This window comes from Hyaena hyaena, unplaced genomic scaffold (assembly GCF_003009895.1).
Source record: "Hyaena hyaena isolate Hyena2069 unplaced genomic scaffold, ASM300989v1 scaffold_254, whole genome shotgun sequence".
NCBI classification, from domain to species: Eukaryota; Metazoa; Chordata; class Mammalia; order Carnivora; family Hyaenidae; genus Hyaena; species Hyaena hyaena.
This window is the reverse complement of record NW_024080890.1, coordinates 418,697-443,623: the sequence shown is the minus strand read 5'-3', so window position 1 is coordinate 443,623 and position 24,927 is coordinate 418,697. Positions and strand designations below refer to the sequence as shown.

At 51.1% G+C, this 24,927-nt stretch overlaps 1 protein-coding gene across 1 annotated transcript in view; it reads left to right on the top strand.

Moving 5' to 3' along the window:
- Positions 1 to 24,927, top strand: part of TRAPPC10 (trafficking protein particle complex 10) — an 85,251-nt gene that overhangs the window by 4,918 nt on the left and 55,406 nt on the right. The window contains exons 2-3 of the mRNA XM_039245455.1: positions 15,003 to 15,084; positions 19,364 to 19,499. Of these exons, the coding sequence (XP_039101386.1) occupies positions 15,003 to 15,084; positions 19,364 to 19,499 (218 nt within the window). The remainder of the gene's footprint in view (positions 1 to 15,002; positions 15,085 to 19,363; positions 19,500 to 24,927) is intronic.

Genomic DNA, 24,927 nt, shown 5'->3' with positions numbered 1-24,927 from the left:
CACAGTGGGGTCCCGTGGCGAGCAGCCTCCAGCCTCGAGGCCGCCTTTTGTCCTCCGCGGGGTCTGGAGGCCCCTCATCCTCCTCTTTGGAGGCCGTGCCTTCATCTAGCTCGTCCCTTTCACTCCTGGATGGCGGGCCGCGTGGGGAGGGACCGCGGCTTGCTTGACTGTTCCCCGGGTGTGGACCTTCCTGGGCCTTGGGTGACCAGGCAGCTGGAGCACGTGCGCGTGGGCCTGTCGCCAGCTTCCTGGGAGGGTCTCCGAGCAGAAGTGCTGTGCTGTATGATAAGCGTGCCTTTGACTTTTGAAGGAACCGCTCGGTCGTTTTCCAGAGTGTCTGGTGCTTGCCGTCTCCACCAGCCCCTCCAGGGCCCCGGGAGCCGACTCGGCTGTGGACACACGCGCTCTGTCTTTTTTATCAGAGCCGTCCCGGCGGACGTGAGGCGGCGCCTGACCTTGGTTTTAATTTGCGTTTCCCTCATGACTAGTGAAGTTGAGCATTTTTACCAATTCGTAGTAGTCGTTTGTCTATCTTCTTTTTTTTTTAATGCTTTATTTTTGAGAGAGCACAAGTGGGAGCAGGGGAGGGACAGAGAGGGAGACACAGAATCTGAAGCAGCTTCAGGCTCCAAGCTGTCAGCGCAGAGCCCGACACGGGGCTCGAACCCACGAACCATGAGAACGTGACCTGAGCCAAAGTCAGACACTTAACCGACTGAGCCCCCAGGTGTCCCTCTTTTGCCTTTTTAAAGATTAGATGATTGCTGACTTATAAAAGTTCATTATATTTTCTGATACATGTCCTTTATCAGATCCATGATTTGCAAATATTTTTCCTAATCTTTGGTGGTCTTTAATTTTCTTAATGCTACCTTTTGAGGTACAAACATTTTTAATTTTGATGAAGTCTAGTTGCTTTTTTTCTTTTGGGTGGTACTTTTGATATTTATCCAGGGTCTCTTTGTCCGGCCCAAGGTCATCATAGTTGTTTGGGGGTGCATTTATGTGAGGATTAGTTCCTTTTATGTGTTTATTGGTGATTGGACCGCTTCTGAATTCTGTGTTTAGCGGCGTTTACTTTGACATTTAAGAGATACAGCCAAAAACATGACTAAAACGTGAATTGGAATAGTGTTAGGAAAAAATGTGCATTTTGTTTTGTATTTTATGCCATATACGTGGGTTTCCTAGGGCCGTTGTAACAGATTATCAGGAACCTGCTGGCTTAAGGCCATGGAGGTCTGTTCTCTCACAGTTCTGGAGACCGGAAGTGGAAAACCGAGGTGCCGCAGGCCGTGCTCCCTCCCGCGGCTCCTTGGGAGGACCTTCCTGCCTCCGCCCGCTGCCGGCAGCCCCGGTGCGGGCTTGTAGCTGCGCCACTCCCGCCTCCGTCTCGCGCCTGCCTCGTCTCACGTGGCTTCTCTCTTTGCATTTGCTCTCCTGTCTCTTACCGGGACACGTGTCGTTGGGTTCTGGGCCCGCCTGCATGACCTGGGCTGATCTCATTTGAGATCCTGAACTTCATGACATCTACGAAGGGCCTTTTTCCAAGTCCGATCCCATCCACAGGTTCCGGGGGTCGGGAGGCGGGCAGGTCGTTTGGGAGCCGAGTTCATTCCCACGCCAGCGTCTGCGTTGGCTTCTGGGCGCACAGCAGCCGGCACCCCTCGCGTTTACCTGGTTTTCTGTCGCTGCCTCGATGGTAGAGGCTTGTCCTTGCTGATCTCTTGACAGGGATGATCCCTTGGCATCTGGGGTTTGGGGCTCTAGATTTTGGCGGGATGATCTCCTAGGAATCATGAACACTTTTGGTAATCTCTCTCTTCTTTATTATTTCCCACTGGGAGGGTAGGTGCCTTTATTTAGCTTCTTGTGCTTGTGTTCTGCAGTGTTTGTGCCTTCATGTTGTTTTAGGTCCTTGTTTGCAAAATTTTAAAGAAAGTGAGCAGAGAAATTAGGAGGAAACTGACAACAGGTTTAGACCTTGGCTTCACTGGGAACTGTTGTATGTTTGGAATGTTTCTTGTTTTCAACAGGTCTGTTTAGCACGGAGAAGTAATTGCAAACATTCTAGAGCTAAAATTTTAGGTAGAGCCTTGGAACCAATAATAACCCTTTCCGGTGGTAATCTGTGCCAACTCCACAGCTTTATGAGCACTTAAAAATTTTTTTTTAATGTTTTATTTATTTCTGAGAGAGAGAGACAGTGTGAACAGGCGAGGGTCAGAGAGAGAAGGAGACACAGAATCTGAAACAGGCTCTAGGCTCTGAGCTGTCGGCACAGAGCCTGACGCGGGGCTTGAACCCACAAACCGTGAAATCATGACCCGAGCCGAAGTCGGACGCTTAGCTGACTGAGCCCCCAGGCGCCCCGATATGAGCACTTTTAGATGAGTGGATCACTGAGTAGGTTTCCAGGTGTGCAGGTGAACGTAGGATGGGCCGCCAGAGGTCAATTTGAAGGTGAAGACGGCAGGGCGGGCTCGGCTGTGCCTGGGCAGGGTCCCTCCGTACTTGATAGTGCAGTGAGGACCGGCACCCTCTCCTACCACGGCTTTACCAAGTAGGATGGGAGGCAGGCACCATCTGCCCACATGGAAGGGGTCTTGTCCCTAAAATTACCCCTCAGAGAAGGCCTTTGCCAAGGAGTTGAGTAAAATAAAATTCTTGCTTCCTAAGCCCAAGAACGGAGTAAAGCAGCCACACTAGAAATCTTCTAAATCTTAACCGTTCTAAAATTGCATTCGTAGCCTGGGAATGAATTCTGACACCACCACTGGGCCTTAACTCTGAGGCAAGGCGGGCTTGCCTCCCCTGGCTGCCTGGGGGTGCTGGGCTCGGCTCACTGGCCAGCGGGCGCGTCCTTGGCACCGGGGACCTGGGGCCTGGCCGGCACCGCTGTAGGGGCTTCGGTTACAGCCCTGAGCAAAGACCCCAGGCCCCGAAGAGCCTGCGTTCATTCCAGCCCGAGGAGCTAGACCGTATGCACGCGTAGTAAGTGGCACAGCTGCTGATGAGCGCGTGGAAGAAAGAAAAGGATGAGAGAAGTGGGAGAATTGTAGCGATTCAACTTTCTATTATGGAAACTTGCAAACGTGTACAAAAGTAGTGAGAGCAGGAGCAAGGAGCCCCGCACACCCATCACCCACCTTGCGCAGTTGGAAGAATGGGACAGTCTCAGTCTCTAGACCCCCGTGCCCCCCCTCCTGTGTTATCCTGAAGCCACCCTGCCCTCCCCGCAGGTGTATGTGGGAGCCCTGATCCCTGGTGGCGGTACTGGAGATGGGCCGTCTTGGGGTGCTGAGCGGGTTAGGAGGGGATGCGAGCCCTGACGATGGAGTCAGCAGCCTATGAGAAGAGGGTGGGCACGCTCCCTTCCCCCTCACGCTTGGCAGGGAAAGGCCACTGGGCCCTGGGGTGAGCGAGTTACCAACCAGGAAGAAATCAGGCACCTGGAACTGAACTGCTGGCACCTTGATCTCAGACTTCTGGGCCCGGACCTGGGAGAAAGCAAATGGCGTTGTTGAAGCCACTCCCGTCATCATGGTATTTTGTCACGGCAGCCTGAGCGAAGGCTGTGTGTGTCTTTCATGACAGCATATCTGTAAAAGACTTTTATTTTTTAAAGTTTACTTATTTATTTTGAGAGAGAGGCAGAAAGAGAGAGAATGAGCTGGGACAGAGAAGGAGAGAGAGAATCCCAGCCAGGCTCCATGCTCTATGCTGAGCCCAACTCAGGGCTCGAACTCATAACTGTGAGATCATGACCTGAGTTGAAATCAAGAGTTGGATACTTAACCGACTGAGTCCCCCAGGAGCCTGTAAAAGGTCAAGACTTTTAAAAACGTAGCTATAAAATCTTTATCACACCTAAAACATTTCCCTAATGTCAAATATTCAGTGTTTACATTTTTTAAAAATATATTTTCTAATGTTTTCTCATTTTTGAGAGAGAGACAAACAGCGTGCGAGCTGGGGAGGGACAGAGGGAGAGGGAGACAGAATCTGAAGCAGGCTCCAGACTCCGAGCGGTCAGCATAGAGCCCACGAATGACATGCCCAAACCCCCGAACGGTGAGATCATGCCCTGAGCCGAAGTCAGAGGCTTAACAGGCCGAGCCGCCCAGGCACCCCAGTGTTCACATTTTCAATGTGTCTTCAATGTCTTTTCTTTTTTTTTTTAAATCTTTGGATTAATTGGCACACCAGTACGGTTTTGAGCTCAGTGCTCTTCTATTCTGTCTTCAGATTCCGGCTTCCTTCCGTTTCTCTTTTGTTCCTGGCAGGTTACAGAGCAGCCCAGGTTCTTTGTCCTGCGGCCGCATCTGCTCGCTCCCCCCACTTTGCCAGCTGCGTCCTGTGGCGTTCTTGGGCGCCATCCTCCGTCCTCAGGGTTCTGTGTCTCCTGGAAGGTGGTCCGTGGAGCCAGGAGCTGGGTCAGGTTTGGGTTGGACGATCTTGGCAAGACTGTCTCACAGCTGGTGGCGTGTTCCCCACCAGGGTGCGTGGGGTCCCCCCGCCTCTCTCTGATGGTAGCAGCCGCTCTCCTGTGTGGCTGCCCTGTGGGTTGCAGAATGGTGATATTCGAGTGGTGCCATTTCTTCCTTATTTGTTAGCCGAGACGTCGTAAAAACCGTGCATGTGTGTTTCTGTGTACGCACACACATGTACGTACCTGTGCTCCCTGCTTACCCGGTGGTGTAGTCCGTGTAGGGGGCCAGGCTACGTGCCTTATGTTCTTGTCCTTTACGTAGTCTTCAGAATGAGTTGGTTCGCTGGTTTCCTCCAGTGGTGGTCAGTTAGCTTTTTTTTTTTTTTTAAGTATCGTTATAAATTTAAAGATTTAAACATACTTGATTTGTTTGAGTCTGTTGCATGGTGTTGTCTTTCTTCTTTTTCTTTGAGAGCGAGCGAATGTGAGCACTGGGACCGGCCAAGAGAGAGGGGGACAGAGGATCGGAAGCAGGCTCTGCAGTGACAGCAGAGAGCCCCACTTGGGGCTGGAACTCACAAACTCCGAGGTCATGACCTGAGCCGAGTCCGGTGCCCATGGGTGGCTGAGCCCCCCAGGCCTCCTGCGGTCCTTACCGATGCGTGGTGTCCCGTCTCTGCAGTTAGTTGGCTTCCGAGCTGTAGGGATCTTGGCTGGTTGCTTTGCTCTGTGTTGTGTAAGATGCTCCAGACTCCTCTCCTGCCTGGGGCCTGGAGGCAGCGGTTTCTCCAAGGAGCCCTGGTTCTTTTCAGTGGAAAAAGGTTTTTCAAGACCCCAGCCTGCACGCTAGGGCTTCTGGTTGCTGCTGGGTCTTCTTTCTGGGGACAGAGCTAGGAATTTAAACGTAAAATACATCCTACGTTCACTCTGATCTTTTCAATTCAGTTTCAGGACTTGAGGATTGTAGTTAACTGCTGTCTCTTCCGTATCTTCTTTTTTCCCATTCTGTGGCTGCTCGGGGATGAGAGAGGTGGAGCATTCTCACACTAGAGCTGCATCACAGTCCCCTAGAGGGCTTGACCCTGGCCCCGGGCTCCAGCCCAGCCTCTGATTCAGCGGGCCCGGGTGCATGTGGGGGCGCGCACGTCTAACGCACACCGCGGTGAGGGGGCCGGGGGTCCGCCTCGCGCGGTCTCTTTCCCTTTGCCCTCGACAGTGACTCGTGAACACAGACTTTTTATAGCTCTCTGGTGTTTGGATCTCCCCGACTAGGAGCGCAGTCAGACTGCCACCCTGGTCCGGCTTCTTTCTCGGTGCTTAGACGACCCACTGCACATACATTTAACTTCATTTGTTGTTTTTTTTCTGACGTTTTTAGGGAAAGCTTATTAAAAATTTAACTTTGTTTTGTAATAATGTAAAATATTTACATGCTTCCAAAATCAAATCTTCCAAACAAGGTACGTGGCCAAGCAAGGTGGCATATACTTCTCTCTTCTCCACCCTGTCCCTTCCTTCTAAGTCTTCTCCTTCCATAAAAAGAAATTCATACGTAATTGTACTTCCCTTTCTTTGATAGAAGATTGCAGATCACACACACACACACATTTTCCCTTCCCCCCTTGCCTTTTTTCTCAACATTTCCTGGAGATCTTTCCTGTTGGTTTTGATAGTCCCGTAGAACTCTGTTATGTAGCCGTTCCGTGGTTTATTCTACTTGGCCCCCGTCCGGGGAGATAAATGGTTTTGTATTTTGCTATTTCATGTAGTCCTGAATCAAATAGCCCTGTGCGCGTGTCTGTTGGGATAGATTCCTTCAGTGATCGCGGGGCTATGTTAAACATGTGATTTCGCTAGGTGTTGCTGAATCCCCTCCACCATGGTGCACCCTTCGGAAGCTGCAGCTAGACCTCACTGAGAAGGTGATCTTTGAGAACGCTGGGGAGAGAGCAGTCTTAGGAGCCCTTGTCTGCGAAGCCCCAGAGCAGGGGCAGGCCTGTGGCAGGCAAGATCTCTTGAACTTGTAAATGCTGATTTAAACTGCTACAGTCATACTATATTTTCTTTCTTTTTTGTTTTTATTAAATAACATTTTTAAAGTTCATTTTGAGAGTGTGTGCGTGCACTTGCAGAAGAGGAGAGAGAGAGAGAGAGAGAGAGAGGGCGAGCAAGAATCCCACGCAGGCTCTGCTGTGTCAGCTCAGAGTCTGACGTGGGGCCTGAACCCACAAACCTCTAGATCATGACCTGAGCTGAAATCGAGTCAGAGGCTTAACAGACTGAGCCCCCCCCCCCCATTTTCTTTATTTAAAAATGTGTCAGCTGATGAGGGCTGATGCTTCAGTGTTCTTTTATTTAGACGCCCTCATCCAGCCCTTCTTTTTCTCCTTCCTCTCCTGAGTTTTAGGTTGTGCTTGATCTCCGAGTGCTAGAGAAGGGGATGGTTGTCCCGGTCAGAATTGTTCACGTAAACCTTTGGCGCCCTTGGTGTTCGCTAAACTGTCTTTCACGTCGAAAAGGAAGACGACTTGGGGACTTTATATCTTGTGATCCGTCTCTGCGTATTGCCTGTGGCTCCTTTCCGCCTCCCGCGGTGTACAGCTTGGTTACCGTAGCATAGACTGCACTTCTTCCCGTCCGATCACACCCAGGGTAGCAACTGTTCTACAGACTGGCTACTAGGGGAGAAGAGCAGCGTGGGAGGGAGGCCAGGGCACACGACACGGCACCGAGGGCGGGGCAGAGGCAGAGTCGCAGGCCGAGGGGAGTGGGCGTACCTTGAACTCTAGCGCTGGAGTGGCAGCATCCTTGACTTGTATTTTGGCGGGACAGCTGATGACCGGATGAGGGAGCTCTCCGTCATCCCCATCATGTTGACTATAGGAGTCCCTTTTCCTTAAACTTGGCCTCTGTGGTGCGGAGCTGTGGGAGGGAGGGCGGGCTCACTCGCTTCCCAAGCAAGTACCTTGCGATAAAGGGAGGGCAGTGTTTATACACAGAGACGAGGGGTCAGTTGCCCAGTGATTTTACGGGACAGACTAAACCCGGGCTTCTACTAGAATCTAAGTAACATCTGGATCTTGTTTGTTCTTTCTCATTAACCTCACTCCCCACCTCCACCCCACAAATGTGAAAACCTTTTATGTGCAGATACTCTGGGAGGGCCACTGGGGAGGGCTTCTGTATTCTGTGGTTATGCATTTGGTATTAGGTTTCCCTATGAAAGAGCTACTGGCTTGAAGCATTAATGAATTTTCATTACCGTGCTGATGTCACACAAGAAGTATAACAACTGTGCTTTACACATGCTTCAACAGGCTGCCACGACCTCCCAGTCTGTGACCTTGGACGTTTTTATTGTCCGTTTGAAAAAGTCCGTTCTGCGAACAGCTGTTGAGCAATTGATCTTGTGTGGTCTGTGGGCAGGTGCGTGCAGCGTTAGAGTAACTGACGGTGCTCGCCCTCTCTCTCTCTCTCTCTCTCTCTGTCTCCCCCTCCCTCTCTCCCCCTTGTTTTCAAACGGGAATGCCCTGCCTACCGCCGAACTGTAGCTTGCTTCCATTAGCCACACACCTGAAGGATGGCTCTTCCTGAAGACTTTCCTATAAAGCAAAGGTTAGATAAGTTATATATTTCCTCTGACGGATTTGTTCAAAGGTAGAATCATCGAATCCCTTGCTTATTAGAAAGGCCTTGAAATTGGTCATCGGTTCCTAGTCCAGGCGCCCCACGGCTGGGTAGCCTTCAGGGTCCCGGCGAGGTGGCCCTTAGAGGCGGGGACACAGTCCTCCAAATGCAGGCCCCTCAGCCTCTCAGCCCGGCACTCTTTCATGTGGAGTCAGTCCGTTCCGTCTCTGCCACCCGTTCGTGCTGGAGCCGGTGGAGCCCATCAATGCCTTTAAGTTAAGACGCCTGTTAGATTGTTGAGGACGCCCACTTTGCCAACAGGCCAAAATAATCCGGGCGTCTTCAGCGGCTTGAGATTGAGTGAGAGCTGTGTTTTATTGGAGAAGTTACTATTTCCTGTTACTAAGATTGTACTAAAGAATTTGAAGAAAAATTATACTGTATGAGATATTTGTTATCAACAGAATTAAAGCTTTATTTAAGTTCCTTTACCCAAAAGAAATCTGCAAGTAAAAATACTGATCTTGAAAATACAGTATTATGAGGGAAGCTACCCATCAGCTGCAAATTGCCTGAACCTTTTGTTTTTCTCTGCGGCTTCTCATGCTTATAGAGTCCCGATCCTTTTATGCTTGGTGTTAAGATTTCGTAGCTGTGCGTGTTTAAGGGCTGGCAACTGGTAAGCAGATGACAGAAATGTTCACTGTTGATGGAAGGTCTCCTGGAACCTGTGTCTTCAGCCAAGCAGCATCCACAGAGCCTCTCTACAGATTCATTAGCTCAATAAAGTAAGAAATGGAGAAGTCCCCCAGAGCCGTAGAGAAGACTGTTGAGTGCAGAGCCTGGAGGTGAATCAGCCCCAGCTTTGAGGCTCAGTAGCTGCTTGATGGGCAGCAGACTAGGGAGGTGTTCGGGCCTCGGTTTCCATTCGCCGAGTGGCCTTCTCTTCTTGGGCCGGCCTGTGAGCGCAGCGCGTGTGCGTGCCCGGGGCTGAGGCTGTTTGGGGCCCACCGTGCTGTCTGTGTACGGACAGTGACTGGATGGCCCCTCTCTGACTTCTTGGAGCCAGTGCCCAGCTGGTGCCACACCGTCTGTAGCCTAGCAGGGCCTCCCATAACCCCAGAGGAAAGGTATCGTGCAGAATTTGTTGTTATTGGCGTTGTAAATTAAGTGCTTTAGTTTTTCTTGGTCTGTAACAAATTGTATAGACTTAGTGCCTTTAAAAGAACACAATATGTTATCTTAGAGTCGTGGAGGTCAGAGGTCTGGGTCTCACAGGGCTAAAATCAAGGGGCCGGCAGGGCTGAGTCCTTCTGGAGGCCCAAGGGGGGGAGTCTGTCCAGCGTCCAGGGGCCACCCGTGTTCTTTGGCTCGCGGCCCTTCCTCCGTCTTCAGAGCCAACAACGACCAGTTCAGCCCTTCTCAGGGCACCAACACTTTGGTTTTGGCTCTTCTGCCTCCCGCCTCCCCCATTGAATATACTCCTGTGAGTACCTTGGCCCAGTGGGACTCAGCGGGATAATGTGGGATTATCTCTTCATTTAAATTTTTTTTGTTTTATTTATTTTTGAGAGAGAGAGAGACAGTGTGATCAGGGGAGGGTCAGAGAGAGAGGGAGATATAGGGTCTGAAACAGGCTCCAGGCTCTGAGCTAGCTGCCCGCATGGAGCCCGACTCAGGGCTCGAACCCACGAACCGTGAGATCATGACCTGAGCCGAAGTCGGATGCTTAACCGACTGAGCCACCCAGGCGCCCCTCATTTAAGATCACACGAGGGGCCGCCTTGTCCATGTGTGCCCTTGCCGTGGAAGGGGCGCCTTCACGGCCGTGGGAAGCAGGGCTGGGACGTAGATTTCCAAATGCCTTCACCGCATGTCTGGGGGAAAATCATGGGGAGTGATGATTCTACAAGTATGAAAACCCTGAGTCGGGGTACTCAGAGCCTGGAGGCTGCTTCCGGTTCTGTGTCTCCCTCTCTCTTTGACCCTCCCCTGCTCGCACTGTCTCTCTCTCTCTCTCAGAAATAAATAAAAAACATTAAAAAAACAAAACAAAACAAACAAAAAAAAACAAAAAAAACCCTGAGTCCTTCCCAGCTGAAAGTAACTTCTAATTTAGCCATCCATGTGTTTCCCCTGAGGCATAATTTATAGCTGTCGGGTACTCAAACCACATTTGGTAATTTATGCTACTTTTTCTGTAGACCGTTGAGTGCCAAATTCAATCCTCACGTCATAATTGAGTCCTAAAATCTTTTCAAAACTGTTGCATAAACATTATAGGAACATCAGCAACAACAAATTTATAGCTTTTTGAATGTAGGCACAGACATTTTTAGGTTAAAGAGAGTACCTCGTATTAGTTGAGACGTCCTGCATTCCTGACACGCAGAGGCGAACACGCCTGTGATCCTGTCCTGCAGACAGAACCCCTTGGACGGTTTGGTCTGGACGTGGACTCGGGGTAAGGCACCCGTTGCTTGTCTTGTTTGCGGCGTTTTTGCACAAAGCGGGAGGTCCTCTACTCTGTGTCAACCTAATCTTGATTCTGTTCCAGTTGCTGTCTGTTGTGACAGATGAAAATCTGGGCCGCCTGGGTGGCTCAGTTGATGAATCATCCGATTCTTCGTTTCGGCTCAGGTCGTGACCTCGCAGTTCCTGGGTTCGAGCCTCCCTTCGGGCTCTGAGCTGAGTGCACGGAGCCTGCCTGTGGTTCTCTCTTTCTCCTCCTCTCTCCACCCTTCCCCTTCTCTCTCACTCTTTCTCAAAATAAATAAATCAACTTAAAAAAGAAGAATTGAGAATCTGAATTTCAAAAATGTTTTGACACTAAATAACTTTGTGACTTTGTAGTTCTAACCTAAATCATGCTTAAAATGATTGAAAGTGAATGTTTCCATCGCCCTTCCGGCTGCCGGAGAGTAAGACAGACCGTGTAGGAGTGTGCGGGCTGCTGGTGACTGGCCGGGCCTGGCGCCTGCGCGGGGTCCCCGGGTAGGGGCGGGGCATCGGGGCTGCGGTTACTCTTGGGTTAGACTCGCATCTCAGCGACAGCATCTTGGGTCAGAAAAGACTGTAGCTGACGGGTTTCTATTTTTAGTTATGATCGACTTTGAAGATTAGAGTTGTTTCAAAAATAGCTGTTTTCTTACTGTCGGTCATCTACAAGCTAAGTGATACAGCTGTAGCTGTAGTTCTGTTTTGTAAATTGGACACATGAGTGTCTTTTTAATGTTTAATATAAGTTACTAAGTACTTTCTCTACAATTTTCCCAAGCCCTTCTGTTTTAAAGGTATAAGAAAAATGTGAGTTTGTTGATATATGACCCATTTATACCTAAATCACTGAAATCATATTTTTAAATTCTTTTCCCCTCCGTGTTTAATTAGTTCTTATCTGCTTTTAGCGTAAGAACTTGTAAATTAACGTGATTAATACACATAAATAATATGCTTGTAAACATTTCAGAACACAGTGGTAATTCAGGAAATAATGAAGTCCTGGCCAGTCATCTGCCTGCATGTATCGGAAAATCCAGTTAACTACTGGCATAAATAAGAAGACAGGTTCATATAACCAGAAACCTGGGACTCTGTCTGAGCTGAGCTTTCTCAGCAGGTCTGGGCGGCGCCCCAAGTGCAGAGCCTAGTGACCTGTCTTCAGAGCGAGGCGACTGTCCCCATGTTTCCCTTCACATCTGAGTGGCTCCTGCGTCTGTGCCCCTCCCCCTCCTGCCAGGGTCCTGCGGTGCACCGCCCTGTTCGGGGCAGAGGGTGGCGGTGCTGGTCTGCACGCTCCTGGACACCCCTGCGGGTGTGGGGCCCCCTGTGTGCTCCCTGTCTCCATGTGTCCCTGTAATGATGAGGACAGGGTCATACGTGTCGTCACACGCAGGGAGAGAGGTTCGCAGTGATGGGATTATGCTTTGAATTGACCTTAGTGATGCTTTTGAATGTTTCCTTTCTCTCTCTCTCTCTCTCTCTCTCTCACACACACACACACACACACACACGCACACACATACACACACACACACACACACACACACACACAGGGATCTTAGTTGTTACAGTAAGTACTTTGACTTTACTCTTTTAATAGGCCTCTTGGGGTGGGAAAAGAGACACAGCAATTTCCTGAACAGGGCTCTCCAAACTTGAGCACATGTCTTAAGCCTCATTTTTGCTTTTAGTAGCTACTTAAAAAATTTTTTTTTAATGTATATTTATTTTGGAGAGAGAGAAGTATGAGCAGGGGAGGCGCAGAGAGAGACACAGAATCTGAAGCAGCTCCAGGCTCTGAGCTGTCAGCACAGAGCCCCACGCGGGGCTTGAACCCACAAACTGTGAGACCACGACCGGAGCTGAAGCCGGATGCTTAACCGACTGAGCCCCCGGCGTTGCGGTAGCTACTAAGAACTGAATCCTAGGTGGTTCTACCTCGGTTGCCCATGGGGTTAAAGTTGAAACATCAGCTTGGAAGTTGCTCTGTCTTATAGTCTAGACCTCAAAGCTTAAGGATTTTTCTGCTTTGTGGTTTTCTGCTTTGTGGCTATTTTGGGGACTGTCTACGAAGTATATATTGCTAATTTAATTACCTATCAGATTAGCTGAGATTTCATTCTTGAAGAATTTTATGCCTCAACTCCTGTCTTCCTCCTTTCGTGCCCCCTAGAGCCTGTTTTCAGGGACATCTCAGGTTTTTATCACCCTCCATCTGAAGGTTGAAGAGGATGATGATAATACGTGTGTCTTCTGTAACATCCTGGTAGCTTTTCTCCATTCTTATTCCACAGTGTAGAGTAATGGGTTAGAAGCACTTGACCTTCAAATGTAAATTGGGGGGCACGGTGTTAGTCTGTGTGGGTGGGCTGCCTTTGTGGCCAAAGCAACTGAAACTTACAGTCCTGGAGGCAGGGAGACCAAGGTCACGGTGTCAGGAAGGTCTGCTGCTGAGGCTCTTCCTTCTTGCCGTGGACACCTGTCTTCTCCCTGTCTCACGCGAGCTTGTCACACCCCTGGTGTCTCGCTGTGCGTCCACATTTTCTCTTTCTAGAAGGGTGCCAGTCGGATCAGATCAGGGCCCGAGGACCCTAAAGACCTCATTCAGTTGCCTCTTCAGAGACCTAATCTCCGAATACAGCCCCATTCAGAGCTGCTGGGGTTAGGACTTCAACGTGGCTTTTATGGGGGGACACAGTTTGGTTCAGAACAGGCACCGACGTCAGCTGGTCACATTTGAGCCCGCAGTTATGCTGGTTGACCTGTAAACTTTTGAAATTAAATTTAGGACACAAATTAAACATTTATTCCACGAGAGGATGTAAGAAAATTACAATCTCCATCTGCATGAAGTTTACTGTTATAACAGGCTTCTCCTGGGAGCTTGCTTGGGGGGTGTACGGGGCATTGTGTTGTTCCGCTCCAGGTACACATGTCGTGGTGTGTCCACGGGAGGCCCTGGGGCGAGGACGGTGGACACCGGTGAGCCGGGAGAGCTTCCGTGCGGTTGGCCTTACTGCGGCGTAGCAAAGGAGTAGTCATTTGTGTACAGTAACCTTGGGACCTTCTAAACAGGCACACGCCCAAGGCAAGAAGTCTGAAGCCAACTTAGTATGTTCTTTAATGATTTCCAGGGTGGCTGCCGAATAAATGTAAAGCATAAACATTGTTTTTAATCTTAACAAAAAATGTAGTAGGAGGAACCCAAAATACTCTGTGTCAGGACTTGTCCAGGGTTATTTATTTGTGTGGCCACAGCCCTCGGTATTCGTACTTTCCTACTCACAGACGGTCCTCCGAGGCACAGGAGGGGTGGCGGTGTGCCCAGGCCCGCTCAGCTGGTAGATGGTGGCGGCGGCGCGGGCCGGGCCGGGCCGTCGGGCTGTCGCGCCTGTGTGTCCAGTCGCCCCCGCCCCCACGCTCAGCTGCCCGGAAACCTCGCTCCTCCCAGCGGGAGTCCATACCCTTCTGTGGTTTGGGGGACGTGTTTTTCTTTGTCTCGTCTTGTATTTTGAATGTTCACGATAGCAAAATAAGCAGATGTGTTAATGGCCCACATCAATTCCCAGTGATTTTCTTAAGATCAATACAGAAGCAATTTGGATAATGGTTTTGCTTAAAGTTTGAGGATCCTCGAGTATAAGAGTTTGAGTCATCTATATTAAATATCAAGGTTCTTTTTTAGCTTAAGAATGATATGGTTATACTGTGATTTTATGAGAGCTAATGGACTTTCCCGGTCTGCTAGAGCTCAGAGGGGAGCCAGGTTAACCCGGGCATGCGGAAGCCGGGCTCCCGTTCCCAGCCGGGCCCTGCTCGGAGCGTGCCGGCCCTTTGCGTCTCGCCTTCCTGGGTGTGAGGCCGGGCCGCGTTCGCCGGCCTGGGCGCTGCCAGTGAGCACGAACCTGAGCCGTTAGTGAGGGCCAGCGCAGAGGAGGCCTGTCCGGTGGTCCGGGTGTCACGTGCGTGCACAGCGCCCTGTACGTTTCAGCTCCTGCCAGCACCTACATGCATATTGAATTTATTCCAGTGAAGAAATTCATGTTCACTTCTCGAGGTTTCCTTTTCTGCACGGCATTTGTGGCTGTTCTCCTGAAGTCGAGGAAAGCGGTGGCTGTGGGTCACAGACCCAGGAGGCGGCTCCCCTCTCCTTAGCTCTGTGGCCTCAGGCAGGGCACTCCACTTCTCTGATCCCCATTCTCTGCGTGGGGGAAGCTGGGTTATGGGCGTCAGGAGGGATCAGGTACTTCTTTATTTACTTACTCATTTTTATTTTTATTTTTGAGATCAGTTATTTAAAGGTATGGAACAATCTTGTTTTGTGATGTCTTGCTAAATATAAAATTGTCTACAGTTACCAACCCGATAAATTGTAGAGCCCGTGTTGTCCGTATGCACCTAAAAATGTCGTTAACTGCCTTTCTCTTTATTCCTGTTGTAGGTGCTGGAGATCAGAATTTATTTACCTCTATTTATCCCACGCTTTCCCAGCAGCTTCCAAGGGAGCCGATGGAATGGAGAAGGTGTGGCAAGTTTGAGTTTTGGCTTTATCTCCCTCTTCACTTTTTAGACATTTCTATGAGCAAGCGAGGTAGTCAGAGTTAAAGCCCAAGTTGTAAAGTGTGTCATAACGAAACCAAACATGTCACAAGGTGTGTGGGCCTCACTCTTTAAGGAACGTGTTGATTTGTCACCAAGACTTAGGGTGGTAGCAACAAGACAGGTCTTTTGGGTTCAAGGCCCTCTCGTATAGGAACGGCGTCCGATGCTTCCCGGTGCGCCAGGGCGCCCTGTAGGCGCGCGCTCGGGCTCCATGCTCAGCGCTCCTGTGCTCTTCTCTGAAGGATGAGAAAGCATGTGGAAACTGTCACATAAAAATTGGGGGGAACCAGATCAGCCGTCCTGTTTTCCCTTCTGTAGGTAACTGTTCATCTCATGACTTGTTCAGAGAGATAGTTGACATTCGAATTATCGTACTGGAAAACTTTCTGCTAAGATTAGATATGATTTCTGGAAAATGTTAGGATTTTGACTTGTTAGTTCTGGTAATCCGCTGTTAACGGCTGTCACTCATGCTCACGCAGCCCCAGTTGTCGCCGCCTTATTCCTCACCGACCCCGGTGTGCTCCCTGACACCATGAGGAGTGAGGTGGCTTCCTGGGTGTCACTCACCAGGGCTTTCTGCGGGCTCTGGTGTCGTGTTTGTGTCTGACCGTAGCTTTAGGAGGAATGTGCTTATTACTAAATGTCAAGTAAAGGGCAGGTAGAAGGTGGCAGAAGTCTTCACCATCTGAGGAGGCCCCGTGCTGTCAATGAGGGAAACGGTTCAGTGGAGGAATTCCTGTTTGGAGAGATTTCTAAAACACGTTATCTAAACATCCAGAAAGAGGAACGAGAAGAGGTGTGTCCACGGAGCAAGGGAAGCGGTGTGGATCGAGTGTGGGCTCGTGTCTTGTGTCCCCGAGCCCCCCTGAGCCGGGAGAGAGGCCTGAGGAGGCATGAAGGCGCAGGCATGGAGCGGGCTGGGGGTGACGCAGGGGTGACCCCCCACCTTCCCAGAGATGGAAGCGAGCTAGAGGCCTCGGAGAAAAGGCCAAGCCCGGGTGGCTGCAGAGGCGCCTCCCAGAGAGGCAGGTGACAGGGCCCAGGGCAGCCGCGGGCAAGGGTAGGAGTGTGCTGGAAGGAGCAGGCGGCACGGCCGGCAGCAGCCACCCACCTCCACGGGACAGGCGAGTTCCAGCCCCGTGTGGACGCGACGCCGCAGAGAGCAGGGAGGGCTCCCACGCGAGCAGTGGCCGGGGTCAGAACCGGTGCAGCCACGTCGCGGAGCTCAGGCCCCAGCCCTGCGCCCCGGACAGGAGAGTAGAGGATTCGTCCAGGGACAGACCGGATGGCCCCGGGAAAGGACCTAGCGTGTCCCCATGGTGCCTCCCTGGTCGGAGCAGGAGGCCTCCCGAGGGGCGCGGGCCGGAGAGAGGGGACTGGCGGGCCAGGCGAGGCTTGCCGTGTGGACGGCACTCCGGACTGTGGTTCTGCCCGAGAGCCTGGGAAGGCTTAGCTGGGGAAACGAGCGTGCCGGGAAGACGACAGGCCCGTTATGGAGCTGCCGGAGCCGGAGTGCGTTGCTTGGCTCCAGGTGAACAGGGCTGTACACTTAGGACTGAGGGGAGCCCGCAGTAGGGGCGGAGGTCGCTTGCGAGAGGGCCGTCGAGAGGGTGCAGGGCGGGTGGAACTGGGCCTCATGGTCGTCCTGGACCGTGGACATCCTGTCTCGTCCTTTCTCGAGGCGTTGGAGGAATACGGTGGGTTGAACTGTGGCCCGAAAGCTGTCCATCTGGAGGCTGTGAGTGTGACTGTATTTGGAAGAAGGATCTTTCCAGTGGGAGGACGCCAGGGGGCCGTCCTGGCGTGGTGGGGCCTGCGTCCTGTGACCGGCGTCCGGAGAAGACACAGGTGCACACACAAACGTCCGTGCGGAGGCGGGGCTGCCATTGGCCTGACGGTCAGCCCGCTGAAGACCGTCGCCATCTGCCGGAAGGCGGGCGGGACCGAAGGGGTCTCCCCTGGGGCTTCCCGAGGAAGCCCGCGCTGCCAACGCCTTGACCTCAAGACTTCTGGCCTCCTGAGATGTGAGCGACTTATTAATGTTGTGTTAAGCGTCTGGGGTTGTGGTAGTGTGTGTTAGAGCGGCTCTGTGGAGCAAGCACAGGAGGGGAGGAGGGGGAGACTGGGCTGGGCGGCCGCTGGTTACTGTGGGAGAGAGAGAGAGAGGCCTCTGGATACCATTTGACATGTTAAAGTCGGTACATTTGGCTCTGAAGAAAAGTTACAGGTAATTGAGTAGACCTTGTAACTAAACTTGAAGTCAGGACTTTACTGGATGCCGTGAACAGGTGCGTGGTGGAGAGCCATCGGTGAGCGGGAGCCCGGGCCCCGCAGCCCTGCACCTGGGATCCTGGCACGCCGGGATGCGGGGACGGCCACGGGTGTCAGAGCAGAGGCTAGAGAACTGGGGGGCAGGCACCGCGTCCCCCCGCAGCGGATCCAGAGCGTAGCCCACCGAAAGTCCAGTGGGTGAAAGCCGACCAGCGCCACCCAGAGGCTGTGCCAGGAAGATGGACGGGACACCAGATGCGCCATCTCTAGTCTCTAACGACACTGAAAATGCAGTGGGGCTGCCGTGCTTCAGCGTAGCGGTGGAAGACACCTTCCAACCTAGACGTCTGTGTGAGCGGAACCCACGTGCAGATCGGGGGGCGGAGTCAGCGCCCCTGCCTGTGGGCCTGGCTGATGCGGGACGGAGAAGGTTTGTCCCTCGAAGGGCCAGGAGCCAGCTGGGGCCAGGATCTGTCACTTCTGGCTGCACTAGGCCACACACGTCGACTCCCGAGTGCCATTCCCGATGGGGACGGTTGGGGAAGACATACGGACAGGAAACAGGAGCGTTCTCAGACACGTGTGACCGGACAGCGTACCCCTCTGAAAGGTGGAGGGACACACGGCAGCAGGAGGGAAAATGAACCCAGAATTCGTCGGAGGAAAGAAGCTGCTGCCGTCAGAGGAGTCGGGAAAATATTTTGCTGAAGCTACGGTGTCAGCCCTTTTAGAAACTAACACGTCTTAAGGTTTTAAATGTGGGGAAGGAGCAGACAGAAGGAAGTACTTGTGTTCAAGGACAGGATAGATATTTACTCTGGTCTTCGAAGGAACAAAGTATGCATATTAAAAAATGAAAATGTAACCAACAGCAGAATAGAAATAGATGGTTAAACTTTCAAACCAGCAGAGAAAAGGGGCAGAAAAAGACGACTTGATTGGTTCCCCGAAGGACAGTGGAAAATAGCCTGCAGGTAGAAGACACACCAGTTCAGGGGTCTGCTTGGCCCTGTTAAATGTGGTTAGTTTCAGTTTCTTAGACTCCTTAGACTGGACAAAGCATAAAATCCAGCTCTAGGACTTCTAGGGGTGGTGAATACGTGGGTGGGAACAGGCACCTGTCGCACGGTGCAGCGCGCTGGCATCCGCGCCCCGAGAGCCCTCCTTCGGGTGTCTGTACCCCACCCCCGCCGCCGGCTTCCCTGTCCCTCCTCCCCCCTGGGGGCGGGTTGGGGGGTGCGGCTCCCAGCCAGCGACCGCTCTCTGTTTTGGATCATACAGGTGATCACACAAGCATATGCGCAGGTTAAAGCTTTCATACCTTCAAACTGCACTTTGGGGAATCTCTTCTTTTATAGTGACTTGTTTTTATAGTGAAACTCCAAGCAAAAGCCGTTTTTCTCAGAAGTCTGTGTTGTTGCAAAGAAGCCCTGTTGTTAGATAGAATATGATGCTGTGTGTGCCACTGAGTGAAAGGACAGACCTCAAAACAATTTTTTTTTTATGTTTTATTTATTTCTGAGAGAGAGAGAGACAGCGTGAGCAGGGGAGGGTCAGAGAGGGAGACACAGAATCTGAAACAGGCTCCAGGCTCTGAGCTGTCAGCACAGAGCCCGACGCGGGGCTCGAACCCACGAACCATGAGATCATGACCTGAGCTGAAGTCGGACGCTCAACCTACTGAGCCTCCAGACGCCCCTGAAAGGACAGACTTTATAGAGAGGGAGCACTCATACGTAATTTTGAGCCTTGTTAAGATAATTTATGGAATCTTTCTGGACAGAATATTATCGTTGGAATTCAGGGTTTATAGCATAATGTACTTCCAAACTCATGGATGTGATTATAGTATTGTTGGATTTTTCCCTTTTTTTTCTGCTGAACACTCATCATTTTCCTTAGTGACGCTTTAAAAATTGTTCATAGGTCCTACGGTCGAGCTCCAAAGATGATTCACCTGGAATCCAACTTTGTCCAATTCAAAGAGGAACTGCTGCCCAAAGACGGAAACAAAGCCCTGCTCACTTTCCCCTTTCTTCACATTTATTGGACGGAGTGCTGCGTGAGTATTTCTGTAGGGAGAAAATTGTGAGAAAGTTCTTGGAATAGGATTGAGAATTCACGGGTTTAGCTTTTGTTCGGACAGCTCTAATTAATCAACTTGACTTTTTAACGTGCTCTGTTTGATGTGCTCTCTCTTCCGTTCCTCAGCCACACGTCTAGCTCTGTCCTTCCCGGTTTCTGCCCTGGTCCAGTGCGTCACCCATTTGGTCATCGCCAAGTTTAGTCTTCCTGTGTTTTGGGACCCTGTGAGCTCCCTGTGCCCTCATGGCCGCTGGCTGTTGTTAATATTTCCTCCGAGCTTCCTTTTCCAAACGGCCCACGTTCGCTCTCATGGTTACTTGACTTCTGACGCTCGTTGGTCCCTCCTGCTGGAGTGCAGGCTTTCTGAGGGCAGGGGACTGCCCGGTGCCTGTACAGCGGGCCCTCCGGGACTGCCCGAGTGACGCCTGACGTCGCAGTCCGCACGTGTACTTCGCAGTCATGTACATGTGAGCCCAGAAGGCAGCTTGTCACTCTTGACAGAACTCTCATGTCCTGACCTGAGAGAAGGCCCTGGGGGTCATTTCTGCCTGCCTGTTGCGGCTATAATAAGATAAGCATTTCTTGGTATACGGCGTACACAGGCCATTCCACGTCATGGCAGTTTCACCTGAATCTGAGCACGCGCAGGGGGTGTCTTGTAAGTGTAGTAAGAAAGGACTGGAAGCTTCTGCCTGGACCCTTTTGCCCTTGCTGATTTTGCTTCATAGCCTTTCCCAGTGGAGACAGGTGTGCAGGGTGGGCTTAAGCCTCCAGCAGGGAGCGTGACATCTCGTGGGGGACGTTGTCCCCAGGGAGCTTGTCAGAGATCAGCACCCAGGGGTTTTTCAGGATCTAGGCGCCTGGGCACCCTCTGCTTGCCTAGTACCAGAGCGCTAGACTCCAGAGGGGAAGCGGCATTCAGCACGAGCCTTACTTGTACAAAGAGCCCGGGCCCGGGGAGGCCCTCTTACCACGTGGTGGTGGTGGTGGTGGTGGCAACCCTCCCCCGATCCGGGTTCCTAGGCCTTGCCCAGGGCCCCCGCCGTGAGCAGGCCTATGGATGGGGCTGGCCGTGCCGGCCCCCGGTGCTAACTGCCCCTTCTCTCTACAGCTGCTCCGTGGCAACGTCAGATTTGATCTTGTGGTCAAGGTGTCTCCGTGCTGCAGTTACTGTTCTCCCCTTGCCGCTAATAAGCTGTCTCTGAGGGGCCACTAAGACCCCAGGATTACCCTGCCCCTCGTCCAGCTCTCCTGCTTAGGTTGAGCACCCGGCGATGACTCTTCCTGAACTGGTCCTTACTCCGGGCTGCAGACACGCTCCTCCCAACGGGTCAGCCAGTGCTCCCCTCTGGGAAGGAGCCTGCACGGGCCGCCGTCTCCTAAGGCGTTGTCGTCAGCTGTCCTTACTTATCTTGCTGCTCAGGTCTTCCCGGATTTGGCCAGGGAGGGTCACAGACCGGCCCTGTGTCCTTTTGAGGAACACGTCGCCAGCTTTCAGGCACAGCTGAAAGTCCTTGTGCGTTCGCCGTCCTTGTCCCGGATCAGCCGTTTCTCCGCAGAGTGCGCCCCCGGCCTGTGGCAGTGCGGGCGTGGCATGCCTCTGGCCCCTTGTTGGGCAGAGCTGGGAAAGCCTGTGTCTGAGGGGCCGGGGGTGACTCTCGTGCCTCCGATTTGAGCCTCACCCACGGGGCTCCTCGTTGCCGTGTCCCATGTTCGCATCTACGGTGGCTCTGGACAGCATCGCCGCGGCTGACACACGTAAATAGTTTTGGCATCGCTGCACCCGCGCGACAGCTAGAAACACGGCTGCTGAGGCCTCCTGGACTGTTCGCAGGTGGCGCCGGGCTCACGGAGTGTGTCCCTGCCGGGCTGGCGGGCCGGGCGCCCAGATGCCCTGACCCCGGGCGAGGGGCGTCTTTCTGCTTGTGCAGGCCCACTTTGGTGTCTTTGGGGCGTTTTGTACTATCTTCATTGTGGACTGTAACTGTTTCTTGTTAAGTTTCTAAGCATTTTACTTTTCTGTTGCTACGTAAATGGGGTTTCCTCCCTCATTGTGTCTTCTAGTTGGGTATTTTTGTGTATATGACGGCTGTTGATTTTTTTCGACAAGGTTGATGTTGACCTTGCTGACTCCTCTTACGGTTTGAGTTAGTTTTATCAGTGACTCTCTAGGCCCCCAGTCTGGGGCTCTTCCACATACCCTATCACGGCATCGCCTCTGCCTCTGTTCTTACACCTCTAATTCGCTTTGTCTGTCTGAACCCGTCGCCTCGTCCCGGACCCTAGTGGGACGCCTGCCTGTGTGCCCGGTGAGGAGGGTGCTGGCTGCACGACTGACTAAACTTCCACAAGCGCGTGAAGGGGCTTCCGTCCGCCCCTGGTTTCCCAAGGGTCTTTATTAGGGACGCATCTTGAATCTTGTTAAAGGCTTTTTCAGACTCCCTGGAGACAGTCCTGTGGGTCTTTCCTCTTAAGTTTACTGATCTGTTGAATTGTACTCATGCATTTCTTGATATTGAACCATGCTTGCATTCCTGGTGTGAATAACACTTGGTCAAAGTATTATTTTCTTTTTTCTTTTTTTCCTAACTTTTTATTTATTTCTGAGAGAGAGAAAGCAGCAGCATGAGTAGGGAGGGTCAGAGAGGGAGAGGGAGACACAGAATCTGAATCAGGCTCCAGGCTCTGAGCTGTCAGCACAGAGCTTGATGCGGGGCTCGAACCCACGAACCATGAGATCATAACCTGAGCTGAAGTCGGACGCTCAACCGACTGAGCCACCCAGGTGCCCCAAAGTATTATTTTCTTAATGTGGAATTAGTGTTTGTTGATTTAGGGTTTTTGCATCCATGGTCACAAGTGACTGGCCGGTAACCTCTGGTGCGATCTTTATCAGGCTTAGGCAACGGTACTGTACTCGTTTGTAAATATAATTTGGAAGTTTTCATGTATTGTCTATTTGTGACACAATTTATGTCGCACTGGAACTGTCTCGTCTCTAAGGTTTGGTGGAATTCTCCGTGAGACCATGTGGGCCTGGTGCTTTCCTATGGGATTGCTCCTCGATCCCTTTCTGTGTCCCTTTTATGGAAATAGGTCTGTTTCAGTCACTTGTCAGTTTTGATAAACTACATTTTTGTTAGAAATTCCACATTTCAATTAAGATAAAATTTCATTGAGATGTGCAAAGTGGTCTTTTTGGCTTTAAAATATGCTCTGTGGTGGGGCGCCTGGGGGGCTCAGTCGGTTGAGCGTCCGACTTTGGCTCTGGTCATGATCTTGCGGTCTGTGAGTTCGAGCCCCGCATCGGGCTCTGTGCTGACAGCTCACAGCCTGGAGCCCGCATCCAATTCTGTGTCTCCCTCTCTCTCTGTGCCCCTCCCCCACTTGCACTCTGTCTCTCTTGCCCTCAAAAATAAATAAATCATAAAAAAAATTAAAGATAGGAATTTCGATCCCAGTATTCAGTCATTTTTTAGAAATGCTCTTGTTTTGTTTGTATTTGCCTCTTTTACCCAACAGTTTAACATGAAGTTTTCTAATTCCAGAAAGAATTTCTTTAAAATGTTTGTTTTAAAATTTCTAATTTTATTGCATTGTGATTAGACTATTGTTTGTAATATTTGTGCCTTATGAAACTTATTTTTTCCCTGTGACTTAATAGTTTTTGTGGGTATTCTATACGTGTTTGAGAATGTATTTTCTCTGCTTTTTAATTTTTATATTTTAATTTTAATTTTTTTATATTTTATGCTTATTTTGAGAGAGCAGGAGAGAGAGAAATGGGGGGCAGTGAGGGTCAGAGAGAGAAGGAGAGAAAGAAAGAATCCCAAGTAGGCTCAGCACTGTCAGTACAGAGCCCCATGCGGGGCTTGAACTCACGAACCGTCAGATCCTGACCTGAGCCGAAATCAAGAGCCAGAGTCTTAACTGCCTGAGCCCCCAGGCACCCCTCTCTGCTCTTTAGGTTGTAACGTTAAATGTGGATCCAGAAGAACCGCCTTACTGATCTGTTGTTTGGGTCACATTTGTATTTAATGTTCTGTCCACTCACCCCATCTTAGCGGACAGCAGCAGGTCAGAGTCTCTGTTATTGGTGTGTTTCTGCTTCTCTTGCATCATCTGTCTCTGTTTTGGTAGGTGGCTCACGTATTGCTTAGTGCATCGGTGCTCGTGGCTGTTACGGTCTTCATGGAATGAAACACGTCATTTGAAAAAATGGTTTCCGAGTCGGGTGTATTATGTACAGCAAGGCCTTGTCTGTCTGAAGATAAGAGTGGTTTTCGCCTGTATTTTCTTGTAGTGATTTTCTAATTTGTGCTTTATACTTGGATCCGTATACCTTCCAGGTATTTCCGTGTGTGGCAGGAGCTGTGGGGGTGTAGGTCGAACTTTATTGCCTTAAATGGGTTTGACAGTTGGCCCACCGTCATTTCCTAATGTTCTCTCTCTTTTCCATTTACTGAAAATGTTACCTCAATTTAAACCAGCATCACGTCTGCGCAATATTCTGGACACTCTGGCTCTGTTACTGCTGTCTGTTCTGTGCCAGGACAGGCTTGTGATGATTATATTTCTATACATATTGATATCAGTTCTCTTAAAATAAATCCCTTGCTAGTGTACGAAATTTATTTTCCCAAAATGGGCATTTTCCACATGCCCATCCCCCATGCTTTTCTGCACGTGGCCACGACTCTTCTCCATTGAGAACCCGGGTCCATGTGGGCCTCTGACTGGCAGGAGGGATGCTGCGACTTTTTTTTTTGACATATATTTTTTAAAAAAATTTATTTTGAGAGAGACAGAGAGAGAGAGTGCGTGAGCGAGCAAGTGGGGGAAGGGCAGAGAGAGAGGGAGACAGAATCCCAAGCTGGTTCTGCGTTGCTAGTGCACAGCCTGATGTGGGGCTCAAACTCAGGAACTGAGATCATGATTTGAGCCAAGGTCGAGAGTCGGATGCTTAACTGACTGAACCACCCAGACGCCGTGACACTGTGACTTCTGAGACTAAGTCATAAAAGGTAATGCATCTCCTGCGGGGTCCTCTCGGGGTGCTTGCTCTTAGGTCCCAGCCACCATTCTTCGTCTTATAATTTTTTTTATAAGTTTATTTGTTTTACTCATTTTGAGAGAGACAGAAACAGTGCAAGTGGAGGAAGAGCAGAGAGAGTCCCAAGCAGGCTCTGCACTCTCAGCGCAGAGCCAGACACGGCTCGAACCCACAAAACCATGAGATCATGACCTGAGCCAAAACCGCGTCAGACGCTCAACTGACCGAGCCCCCGACGTGCTCCCCAGCCACCCTTCTGTGAGGGCGTCAGGTGCCCCCGTGGGAAGGCCCCTGGGGTGTGCAGCCTCTGTCCTGGTGCATCGCGGCCAGCACGCTGGCCTCCGCCGGCAGA